At 37.8% G+C, this 11,356-nt stretch overlaps 3 protein-coding genes across 3 annotated transcripts; 1 reads left to right on the top strand and 2 right to left on the bottom strand.

The window, feature by feature from the left end:
- Positions 1–478: 478 nt before the first annotated feature.
- PCOAH_00033820 (Cullin-like protein) lies at positions 479–3,925 on the bottom strand (the record flags this gene model as incomplete). Its single annotated transcript, XM_020060176.1, has 2 exons — positions 479–3,687; positions 3,874–3,925. 2 exons carry the CDS (start codon positions 3,923–3,925, stop codon positions 479–481), a joined length of 3,261 nt encoding a protein of 1,086 aa, XP_019915857.1.
- A 3,018-nt stretch (positions 3,926–6,943) lies between these two features.
- PCOAH_00033810 (Sec14-like cytosolic factor) lies at positions 6,944–8,203 on the top strand (the record flags this gene model as incomplete). The annotated part of the gene is made up of 3 exons (XM_020060175.1): positions 6,944–7,576; positions 7,757–7,915; positions 8,054–8,203. 3 exons carry the CDS (start codon positions 6,944–6,946, stop codon positions 8,201–8,203), a joined length of 942 nt encoding a protein of 313 aa, XP_019915766.1.
- Positions 8,204–8,635: 432 nt separating this feature from the next.
- Positions 8,636–11,048, bottom strand: PCOAH_00033800 (Uncharacterized protein; the record flags this gene model as incomplete). The annotated part of the gene is made up of 10 exons (XM_020060174.1): positions 8,636–8,769; positions 8,931–9,009; positions 9,271–9,347; positions 9,501–9,589; positions 9,738–9,798; positions 10,049–10,095; positions 10,205–10,244; positions 10,337–10,397; positions 10,491–10,632; positions 10,767–11,048. The coding sequence occupies 10 exons, from the start codon at positions 10,889–10,891 to the stop codon at positions 8,636–8,638; spliced, it is 855 nt and encodes a 284-aa protein (XP_019915619.1).
- Positions 11,049–11,356: the final 308 nt, after the last annotated feature.

Genomic DNA, 11,356 nt, shown 5'->3' with positions numbered 1-11,356 from the left:
TTGCACATGTGTGTGCTGCAGATGTATGCGCATTTATGTATGTTTCCCGCCTTTTTATTTAAAATCCAAGTATTGAAAAATTTTAGTTATTTGTTTTTAATAAACTTCTTAACCATTTTTTTTTTTTTCACGTAATTTAAAATGAAAACTGTCAGTATAAGGTCAAACGTTTTTTTGTTAAGAAATTTAATCAAATTTAACTTTGGAAGGGCATCCATGTGGGTTGCTAAAGTGTTGGTGATTCTCTTAAAGGGCGGCGGCACGTACTCACGCACGCACATAAGGACACCCCCAATTAGGACATTCAAGGGGGTAGGGCAAAAATGCGTTCACTCACCAAGAAATGCAATGCAAAGAAAGGGAAAGACCTAATTCCTCACAAACGTTTTGAATTAAATAAAAAAAAAAAAAAAGGTAAAACATTTATTATTTCTTTCCTAGAGTGTCACATTTTGTGTACCTCCCACACGCATGAACTTCACAACTCAAAATAGTAAGTATTATTTTGCAAGAATATAAACTCCCTACTAATGAGGGATGCCAGCCTGCTTTTAATTTGCTCATTCGTGCAATTGTTAACTTTTTGGCGAGTATGCGCACAAATGTCCCTCTCGGATGCTTTTCCACATGTTTTTAAAAACTTCACAATGGATGCATCCATGTGTAGGCTTCTGTCTTCCAACTCCTTGTCGTCCTGTGTCAACGCAGGTATGGCTGTGTTGTCCTTATACGTCTGGTCTGAATAGCTAACCACTAAATATTTATTGTCCGTTTGGAAGTTCACATTTAACTGAAAAATTTCACTTGCTTCATCATACATCAAAATGTTCGTTTCGTAGCCAGTGTATATGGCTTGTAAGTACTCTATTAAATGGTCCCTGGAGAATCCTGTCAGGTCGGTCAATTCGGTTATGCTGTATTGGGGCTTCTCATTGAATAGCATCAAAACGGTTGCTTGCAGGATGGTTACGGTGAAAAGGAACCTCTTCTGATTTTTGCAATTTTCCTCTTCATGAACATTGTGTTCGCTCTTGTGGGGACCGTTCCTGCTACTTCTTCTAGCACCTCTGGTGCCCCTTTCTGTACATGCCAAATGCTTTGCCACTTCACGATGGTCTGCATTTTCCCAAGAGGAGCCACTCGAAGTAGAATATTTTTTCCCTTTTATTTTCCCCAAATCGACTTTCAAAGTGCATAGTCCATATAATGGAAGGAACTTAATATTTTTTGCCTTATTCGCAAGTGCATAATATTTGCAAAAATAATCATTACATAACCTTATAGCTTCGGGGTAAATAATATCACCCTCTAATTTGTTGTGTTCCCACACATCATTATATATAACGTTAACGGCGTACTTTTTCTTTTTGAGTAATTTTATACCATCGTGTGAAATTTCTCTGTAAAAATCCTGCATGCCTTTACATGAATATTTCATATCCTTCAATATGGTTTCAATTTTTTTGGTAAATTGAGGACCACATTCTTTTTTAAGAGTTTTAAAAACTTTCACGTCCAGAACGATGTTAAAACTTTTGTCATTTATTAATCGTTTACACATAAATGTTCGATAATATTTTTCAAATTTTTCTTTATCACTTAGGTATTTAAAAAGACTTAGAATTATGGTAACTGTGTTTATAATGTACTTCCCTACGTCGTGGTACTTTTTAAATAGCTTTTCCATTTTTTCTGTGTGGACGTGTATCATTTCTTCATCACAGCTGTCGCTACTGTAGTTGGTTTCTGCGGCGTGGATATCATAATGGTTACTTTCTTCACCGGTGTGTGAGTGTGACACCCCGTGATGGAATTTTCTTTTTCTTTTCTTATTCTTTAAATACTTCTTAATCACCATCATTGTATCGCTGTCCGTCGAAATTGAGCTTTCCTGTTCCACCCCCTCGATAACAGATTCGTTGCAAAAACTGTACCAGTTCTTCTCAAAGAGGAAGTTATTTTTCTTGCTTCTTCCCTTCCTCAGCTGTTTATTTATTATGTAATATTTCTTCAGCTTTTTCAAGCCTGTATTATACATCATCAATAAATTGTTCAGGTAAATGCTGAGTATTACTGGCATGTAATTCTCTGCATGATTTCCCTTGTTCAGAAAATGCTCGAAAACTTCTTTCCATTTGTTTGTAAAGAAAGAAGAATATCGAAAGGAGATGATAATCACTCTGTCAATGTTTAGTTTATAATTTACTAATCGTATGAGTGCATCGTAGAGGGTATTTAAATTGTCTCTTTTTTTTAGCACTTCGTCTATTATTTCAAGGCCTATTTCCTCCACTGCTTTGAAAAATATATCACAAAAATTTTCCGTGTCGTTCATGTGAAGGGAAAATAGGTAGAGCATCCTCAGACTGTCATACTTCTCATTCTCAATATAATGCTTTATGTACACATTTTTAAAAAGTATGTCTTTGTTTCTTACTATTAATTCTTCCTTTAGCATTTTTAAAATAGCTATTTCTGTTTCTTCTTTTAAAAATTTCCGACATCTCATTTGTTCGTGGCACAGGTAATTTTCGATTTCCTCGGGGAGGTCACGTTTCGCGTTTGGCTTTTTCGAATTGGTATCTTCCTTCTCCTCTGGGTCAATTCCATCCTTCGACATATGCTCCTTTACCTTCTCCACGTAATATTCCTGCGTATCGTTTTTGTATGTTTGCTCAAATTCGTCATACAGTCCCAGCATTTCTATTATCCTCAGACCTGCACACAGCAGCTTGTCATCTATTTGTTGCTCTTTCGTTCCCTCCTGACTTGCACCGAAAAGGTTGCCAGGGTTATTCCCATGAATATTGTCATTCTGTTCATTTTCTATCCCCATATGCGTATTATCCAGGGGGGAAGGGCTAACATATGTATTATCACTGATGTCCCTTCCCTTTCCAGGCTCCCCCATTTTTACTTCCTCCCCACCGCTGTCACAGTCTTTTCCGTTGTCGCCCTCGTCGATCCTGAACGAAACGGAGTACTTTTTCATGTTTCCATTGGCCTTGTTAGAATTTACGCTCCAACGGTTCTGCACGGTGTAATTATCTCCGCTGAGACTAGCCGTACCAACCACGCTCACCGCTCCACGGGGAAGAGAGACCCCACCGCATTCATTTTCCCTGCCCTCCAAAGCATCATCGTGCATGTTCATACAAATGTACTGATAAAACTTCGTTTCACAAAACACCTTGTCACATTTTAAATAATCACAAGCGCTGCGAATGAGGATCCTCTTCACACGTACACACCTATTTATGCACTTCTTCCATAACTGATTAAATATGTATGATGGGCACTCAAAATTGGAGCAGGCAATTTTATTATACGTCCTGAAGGACTTGAACAGTTCGTCTAAATGAACTACAACGGACGAAAAATTATTCCATGTTTTTACAAAATGTTTTAAAAAATGATCCCCATTTTGGAAGTATTGATTGTCTATTTTTTCACACAAATCACTAAGAAAACATAACGTTTTATTTTTACAATGTTTCTCTATCAATGCGCATATAACACTATCGCAGTTGTAAAAAACAAAAAAATCACATAAGCCTTCGATTTGGAACTTCTTTTTATTATCTACAAATAGTTCTTGGTAAGGTAGATTGCTGAAACAGACATTAATGTACTCTTCTAGTGTGTTTAGGTTGGGCATCAATTTCTCGTTCTCCACGTTTACTGGTTCTTTTGGTGGTACATGTGGGAAAGGTGAAAAGAAGAACGAGGGGCATTTATATGTTAGCTGCGCACCTTTCGGTAACACCCTTTTTGGTGTGCCAAGCGTTTGAAAAGGGTTTACAGGGATGGACAATTTCCTACATTTTGAGGTCTCTTTACGGTGGCTGCCCCTTCAATTTTCTCTCCGCGTACCTTTCCGCTTCAAGTAGAAAACGGGGAAATTTTTATAAGCACTTGGGTCCATTTTTTACACTTTCCTTTCTTTATAAATTGAGGAAGCAGACAAAAGTGTGCAGTGCGCATGGGGGGGTGGGACTGTCTGGTCACAATTATGAATTCGTGCAAAACGCCAGATTAACGCGGGCGTGTGGTCGTGAAAAGAAACGTAACATAATAATATACACAATATATTTATACATATAAACATGTATACAAACGGGGCCAAAAGGAGGCTTGCAAATGTGTTCTGCAAAAAAATGGGAAATTTCCGTGGTCATTCCATTCAAACTCATAATGTATTATTATACGCGCCCACACTACTTATGTGCACTTCGCCAAAATCGAGGCGCTCGCGAATTTTTCAATTCATTCTCCAAGGAAAAACGGCGGTCAAACTTAAAATTACGCATTCTGCTTTAACGATAATGGTGAGTGATTCTTCTTCACTAATTTACACGATCATTCGAAAGCCATGAATAAGGCTTTGCGGCGATTAACTGGAGCCACCAGTTTTGCCGTCGGTGAGTTCACGCAAACGAAGAGTCTTTCCATCCCTGCTGTGGCATATTCAACCTTCTACGAAATCACTATACTGTGTTATTTACATATGTACGTGTAAAATGGCATGCATCGAAAATCGCAACGAAAATTACAATGCCTTTTTGAATAAATTTGTTGCCACTACGCACGGAGATATTTTACTTTTTGCAATAACTTCACATATATTGTAGTAGTGGCAAAGACAAAATAATGCCCCATTTGCTTAATTTTTTTTTTTTTTTATACGGACCCAGGTTGAGAAAAGCCAAGCGTAAAATGTGATAAAAAAAAAAAAAAAAATTAAGCAAATGGGGAGGGAAACAAAAGGAATAACGTTTTTTTTTTTTTTTTCCTGTGCTATATTATTTATGCTGAAAAAATGCTCCTGCTTATTAATTGGGTGATCATCCATGTATTTTACATTACACATAAGAAGCCAACTTGTGAGGAGGTTGTGTACCCACCACTGGGAATGAAGCAACATACGTAAATATACATACACGTGCTTACATATGTGGTTACCTTTTTTTATGCATATTGCAATATCTGTGCTGCGATTTATACTTATATATTTCCATATGGGTGTTTTTAATTTTCTTACGATTTCTCCCCTTCTTTTAAAATGATAAATATTTAAAGAAGCCAAAACGAAGCGACCACTGTGAATAACTTATAGTTCCATGTACTCACATTTATGTGACATGCGCTGCGTATTTTTTCATGTGTTTATGTTAAAGAACCAGTTTGACCTTTTATGCAAATTTGAACCGTGTAATTGAGTATGTATGTACATACGTATAAGCAACGTGGGAGGATTGACCAACCTTCTTTACGTGAATGCATTTTCCCAAACATATGACCGACGACGTGTGACATTCCCATTTTATACTATCCAAATGTGTATACGCACATGAAGGAATGTGAGAAAACAGATTTACAAAAGGCGGGGACACGTTTAACTATTTGCTTTCAACTTTGTTTTAAATTTATTCATTCATTTAAGCGTTCATTTGCACGAACTTTTTTTTTTTTTTTTAACAATGCGTAAAAGGAATGTGCTCATCTAGCTGTTTCCCAGTTTGTGCTCGCGTTGTCACCTTTTGACCCACCCCATCTTCCCATTTTCGTGTCTTCCTACAACATCGTACTGTCCCCACTGTCTCATTCGTGCTACTATATTTCAGTGTTGTCATTTTGCCCCATTTGTGTCAAACAGTCTCGGTCTTTTCCGATTTTTGCCTCCCCACTTACACTGGAGTTCGTCCCAGCGCCTTGTACTGGAGTCCACCATTTTTCAGGCCGCTTTACTGACCCCGTGTTTTTTTATTACCCCTGTCGAACGTCACACGCTAGCGTTTCCGCTCCCCAAACTTTATGCATTATATAAAAAAAAAAAAAAAAAAAAAAAAAAAAGTGATTTTTTAGCTAGCTGTAAAATAGCTTTTGTTGTTACGTTAAATGGCCATTATGAAGTTTCCCCTTTAATCTAATACTACATTTACGTTCGCAAATATGTCAGTAAATTTTTATGGAGAGTTAGTGGCGCAGTGTTGGTCTTAATCCTTCCATATGCACATTTTGAAGTTATGTAAATTTGTGTATACTTTTTTTTTTTTTTTTTTTTCAACACGCAAGGGGGAAACTGTTTTTCACTTTTTAAATGAGTATTTTTAATTAAGATGAAAAAATGCCTCATATTCGCACTTGGACACATTTTAATTTTGTCTAATTTTCTCGCTTGTTTCTGACATGATTCATTGTTATGCAGTTAATTCCTTTGTAGTGACCAAGTGCTGCAGTGCATAGCGGTAGTGTAATGCAATTTAATAATGTAATGTTTTTTTTTTTTTTTTTTTCCCCTTTTCATTTACTTTTTTTGTCCAACTTTGTCCCTTGTACCCTATAATAACATACTGGATTTAATAGCTTATTCTTAGGGTTGACGTTTTGTTTTTATTTTCCTATATTTTTCCTTTCCCTTTTTTTTGTTCCCAACATATCCTAACATATGAGTGCACGCATATCTGTACACGTAGAGGGGGGAAGACGCATATGACAAAATTGTGATATATACCAACACAATTCGATAAAATTGCGGAAAGTTTACCAAATTATGAGAAATTGTGTCCATCGTCTATCCGTGTTAAGTATTATACATTTTGTTAGAGCATCTCAAGTTTTGTTAGTAGCTGCTCTTTTTAAATGCAAGGAAATCATATGTTTAAATTTGTTAACTTATGACACTGCGAAATTTTTCTTTTCCCTTTAACGTGTTTTCCTTTTTTTCTTCGAAAAGGATCCAAATAATAGGGAAACGAAAGAACTGTTCACACTGAGAGGGAGACTACGTGTGCATGCTTGCAAACACAGTAAAGGAGCACTGACCGGAGCACATGCACTCCGCAGTTGCATTACCCCCTGGCCGAAATCGAAAACCCACATTATACTTTTTAAGCACCCCTGACGACCACCCTAATCCCCAAGTGCCCACGAAAAGTTAAATATGACTTTGGACGCGGGGGCGCTGTCATCTAACTTAGATGCACTGATAAAGAAATATGGAGAACAAATAAAGAAAATAAAGTCCATATTGAAAACAAAAAATATAAGCGAAAAGACGGAGGATTCGATAATAGTAAGGTACATTCTTTCCTATGGAGAAAAGTTAGATGAAGCGGCAGACTCCATTGAAAAAGCGATTCTTTGGAGGAAAACCAACATTCAGCCATTACTAAAAAATAATAAAGTATGCTTCAAAACGGATGAAGACGTTATATTGCCAATTAGAATAAAGCCATATTATTCCCTAATAAAAAAGTCCCTAGCTGCATGTACGCATAAGACAACCATAGATAAGCAACCAATTGTTATTGGCAGACTTAAGTTATGTAATTTTACCCTTCTCCTGGATCACGTCCCCGAAAGTATCCTAATTGATTATATTGTCTACTCCAATGAACATGAATTCGTTGTATGTAATGAAAACACAAAAAAACATAACTTCATCTGTCGAACCTTTCGCTTTATCGACTTAAAAGGATTTATGTTGAAAAAATTTGATAGGAGATTTTTGAGAGTTTTTGCCAACACGTCAAAACTGTCCGAATTTCTGCATCCGCAGTTGGTTGGAAAAACGGTAGGTCCCTTCCTTTTGAGCCGCACACGTGCATGCTTGATGGTGAAGAGCGCCTACTGCATTTGATCGGGCACATATATAGAGGCGTATTTTCCCACTTATACTTCTCCTCGAGTACGTCCCTTCTCATAGCACACATTAACATTGCGTAACGTCGCATCTTCCCCCCCTTCCGTTCAGTACCTAATAAACGCCCCGTCCTACATAAGAATAACCATAGAAACTCTTAAGACCTTCGGGATAAGCCGCAGGACGCTGAACAAATTAGAAATCCCCAAAATTATTTCGAACAAGGAACCTGCGGATTGCGAATGGTTCTCTGTACTAGTAGATAAAAATGTAGGTCGCAAAAGATAGACAGGGAAATGCGCATCGGGGTTGCTACGCACAAGTCAGCTTATGAGGATGTGCCAAAAGCGTCCATCTGCATGTGAAAAAACAAACCGCTTATTTTATTTTATTTTTTCTTTTTTGCAGAACATTCCTTCCTACCTGGGGGGAAAGTGTAGGTGCGAAAATGGCTGCATCCCGGGATTTAAAAACGAGTTGGATGATCCGCTAAACTTGAACCCAGAGGAAGTGAAGACAGAAATTAACAATAATCTGTTAAAATTAAAAAATCAGTAATTCTCGAAATTAGCAGCATGCCGTTTGGGAAACCACAAATCAGCTAATTTTTTTTTTTTTTTTTTTTCACCATTTGAATATAACCATCTGCGTTTATTTGCGACCCCATTGCTCATTTGTATATGATAAAATGTTACGTCTGTGAAAAAATTCTCTCATCTTTATAGCAAAAATATAGGGGTCCACTTTTTTCTTGGCATAATTTACTTTTCCCTACCTCTAACTTGTTCCCCCCTCATCCCGGATGTTCTGTTCATAATTTTTTTTTTAATTAACATACCATTTTGTAAAATTTTTACATTTTTAATAAAACTTTGTATTTTTAAAAATAAGTGATGCTCAAATAATTGACTATTTTATGAAAACGGATAAGCACATTTATGGGAAGAAAAAGCGACACAATATTTGCTCCAAATTTAAAAAAAAGAAAAATCACTTTCTTGGGACGATTTTTATAATGTTTCCACTTTCTTCCACGGGACCCCCGGAGGAGGTCCTCAAAATTCCGTCCTTCGATTTTGCAATTTTAGGTGCAGATTGAGTTACAGGAGCCCACTGGACGTTACCTAAATATGGTTCAAAGGACGCGCAAGAAAAAAATGTCAAAATGGTGCAGTTAGCCATGGTGGAAAGAGAAAAGAAGACAACTGTTCTGGTAAAGGCATATGCTATTTTGTGTATCCGTGGGATCTTATTTTCTTCCCCTTTTTCCCATTTCTCCTTTTACATTCAGTGGCCCATCTAACGCGTGTCTCGTAATCGTAATTTGCGAAGTCCATGGCGGGGGAGCACCTTCCAATGTAATCCTTCAAATGGGGGGTAAAATATCGGCGCCATGAATTTTTATCTGAAGTGTTTCCCATTCACAACTTTCAAAGTTAGGCATGCATATGCGTGTGGTGCTGCAAGTGTTTCACTGCCCTTTTGCTCCAAATCCTAGACTCAGCATTCGAGCACCATATTAAACCCGTTTGTAAGTGTAATAAGCATGATATTTGCCTATCTGCATGTCTACTTTTTTTTTTCCTCGCGAGATGAATAAAACGCGCTGCGCGGTTTGCACTTACCTCCGGTGCTATGCACAAATTACTCCCCACGAGGGTCCATCTGAAGGGGCACTTTTCCATGACTCTTAATTTGGGGGCTTAAAAAAGGGAAAGCATTTATAGTAATGGTTTTTTTTATTTTTTTCCACCATGTTAGTGAAAAATAGGTGCATTGTTTTACCAAAATGATCATACAGGGAAGGTGTGGCAGCCCCTTCGCTTCTCCCCCAACATAAAATTTCTGCTCTTACGGTTCGTGCAGGGCCACTCCACTTCACACTTCCACGCGAAAAGTTCCTTGTCGACATTTGTGCTGTTCGAAAAATCTATCGATCTGCATCTGCACGAAGGGGATAGTGATGAAATAAATAAAACAACGAAGCGAAACAAGACCAGTGGCATGCTAACCAAAAGGGTGAACACACGTATCAGGGTAACTGCACTAGGTCAGGATGAATTTTTTCCTTTTTTTTTTTTGGAGAACTTACGGTCCTTCGTACGTTTCAGGTGGGATGCAAAGATTCTCATCATAAGCGGATACTTTCCATCCTTAGAAAAGAGAAAAGCGCAGTGGTAATAGGAGTGTAGTCACCCATAAAACTCCGCTGCTGTGGAGGCAGACATTCCACTGTAAATTTTGGCACAAGTGCAAACATTATATCTTCATCCTTTTTTTCTTTTTTTTTTGCATTTCAAAATGTTAGCACGCAAATGAGTAATTCTGTTTTTAATTGTGCGGTGGACGAGCTTTCATTTCGTATTTTCAAGCAATGTGTTTTCTTTCTCCCTCTTTGCTAACCCAAAGGACAGACACCGGAGTAATCCCTCCTGCAACTCCCAATGTACCTAAATGGGGGCACCATAAGAAGGCCAAAATTGTCATGAGCTCTAAGTGGCAACTCTAAAACGGCAGGACCGGAAGAATCATTCGACAGTTGGTGCCTTCCTGCCTAACCATAACTTTTTCAGTCGTTCCTGAATTATCCTGAATATTTCTTAAAAGGGTTAAATGAGCAGAGTGTGTAAAGGTAAAGAATCATAGGGGTGCTAAAGAAGGGTAGAAGAAGAAAAAAAAAAAAAAAAAAACCTTCGTCCAGGAGTTTATCCATTTCTACATTTTCAAGGTCAACAGTTGCCTGCCCCTCGGCCTTTTAAAGAAAAAGGAGAAAATGGCTATTCATATGTGCATGCATCTGCGAAGGTCCACGTGAAAATGCTGGTATATAAAAGTAGTAACTCACATTTTCGAGGCTCTCCCGAGCTATGTCATCAAAATTGGAATTTTCGAGATTTTCCTCTTCATAGTCATCCTCGTCGTCGTCTTCATTTTCTCTTTCGTTTGAAATTAGCTCTTCGTTTAGTTTGTTCAATTCGCTCAAGTCACTAAAAAGGGGGCAGTGAAATTTGCTTATACCTCATCGGTTGGGAATGCGTAAAAATGGAAGGGAACACATGGAGATGTAAAATGCGTTGGCAATTATCCTTGTGTGGACTGGAAAATTCGTCTTCCCCATTACTCCGATAAGTCCTTTTCGGACTTGATCGCCAGGGAACTGAAGCGAGGATTTTTGTAGCAAACGCAAATGCCCTGCGAAGCAACAAGCAAAAGGAAGGAAAAGACAACTACGCACGCGCTTTTCATTTTGGGGGGGAAAGCAGTTAATATAAGGGTGCTAGCCGTGCTGTGTGAATGTTGCGGGAAACAAGCGAAAAGGGGGGAGGAAAAAAAAAAAAAATTCCGCACAGGCAAAATACAAGACAACTGTTACACTGATTTTAAAAGCAGCGTTGCAATTTTTTGAAAAATGAATCACACAATTTGACACGTATAGAAGTGAATCTATTATCACATTCATGTATTTTCACATTTATGCGCTCATTAAAAATTCAGCACCTTTACGTAAAAAAGGGGAAAAAAAAAAAAAAGATTATTTTTGCGTTCCTGTATATACAGCAAGGCGAGCTTCAATATCTGCAGTCAACGTGTGGCTTTTTCCTGCGAAAAAATGTCGCGCCTTTTTATAATGTCCTCTCAAAAAATAAAAACATCCTTTGGATAAGGAAGGTAAAAAGGAAATTAGAAGTTTGGTTGGGAAGAATATTAAAC

This window comes from Plasmodium coatneyi, chromosome 11 (assembly GCF_001680005.1).
Source record: "Plasmodium coatneyi strain Hackeri chromosome 11, complete sequence".
NCBI classification, from domain to species: Eukaryota; Apicomplexa; class Aconoidasida; order Haemosporida; family Plasmodiidae; genus Plasmodium; species Plasmodium coatneyi.
The sequence above is the reverse complement of the archived record's forward strand: the minus strand, read 5'-3'. Positions and strand labels throughout refer to the sequence as shown.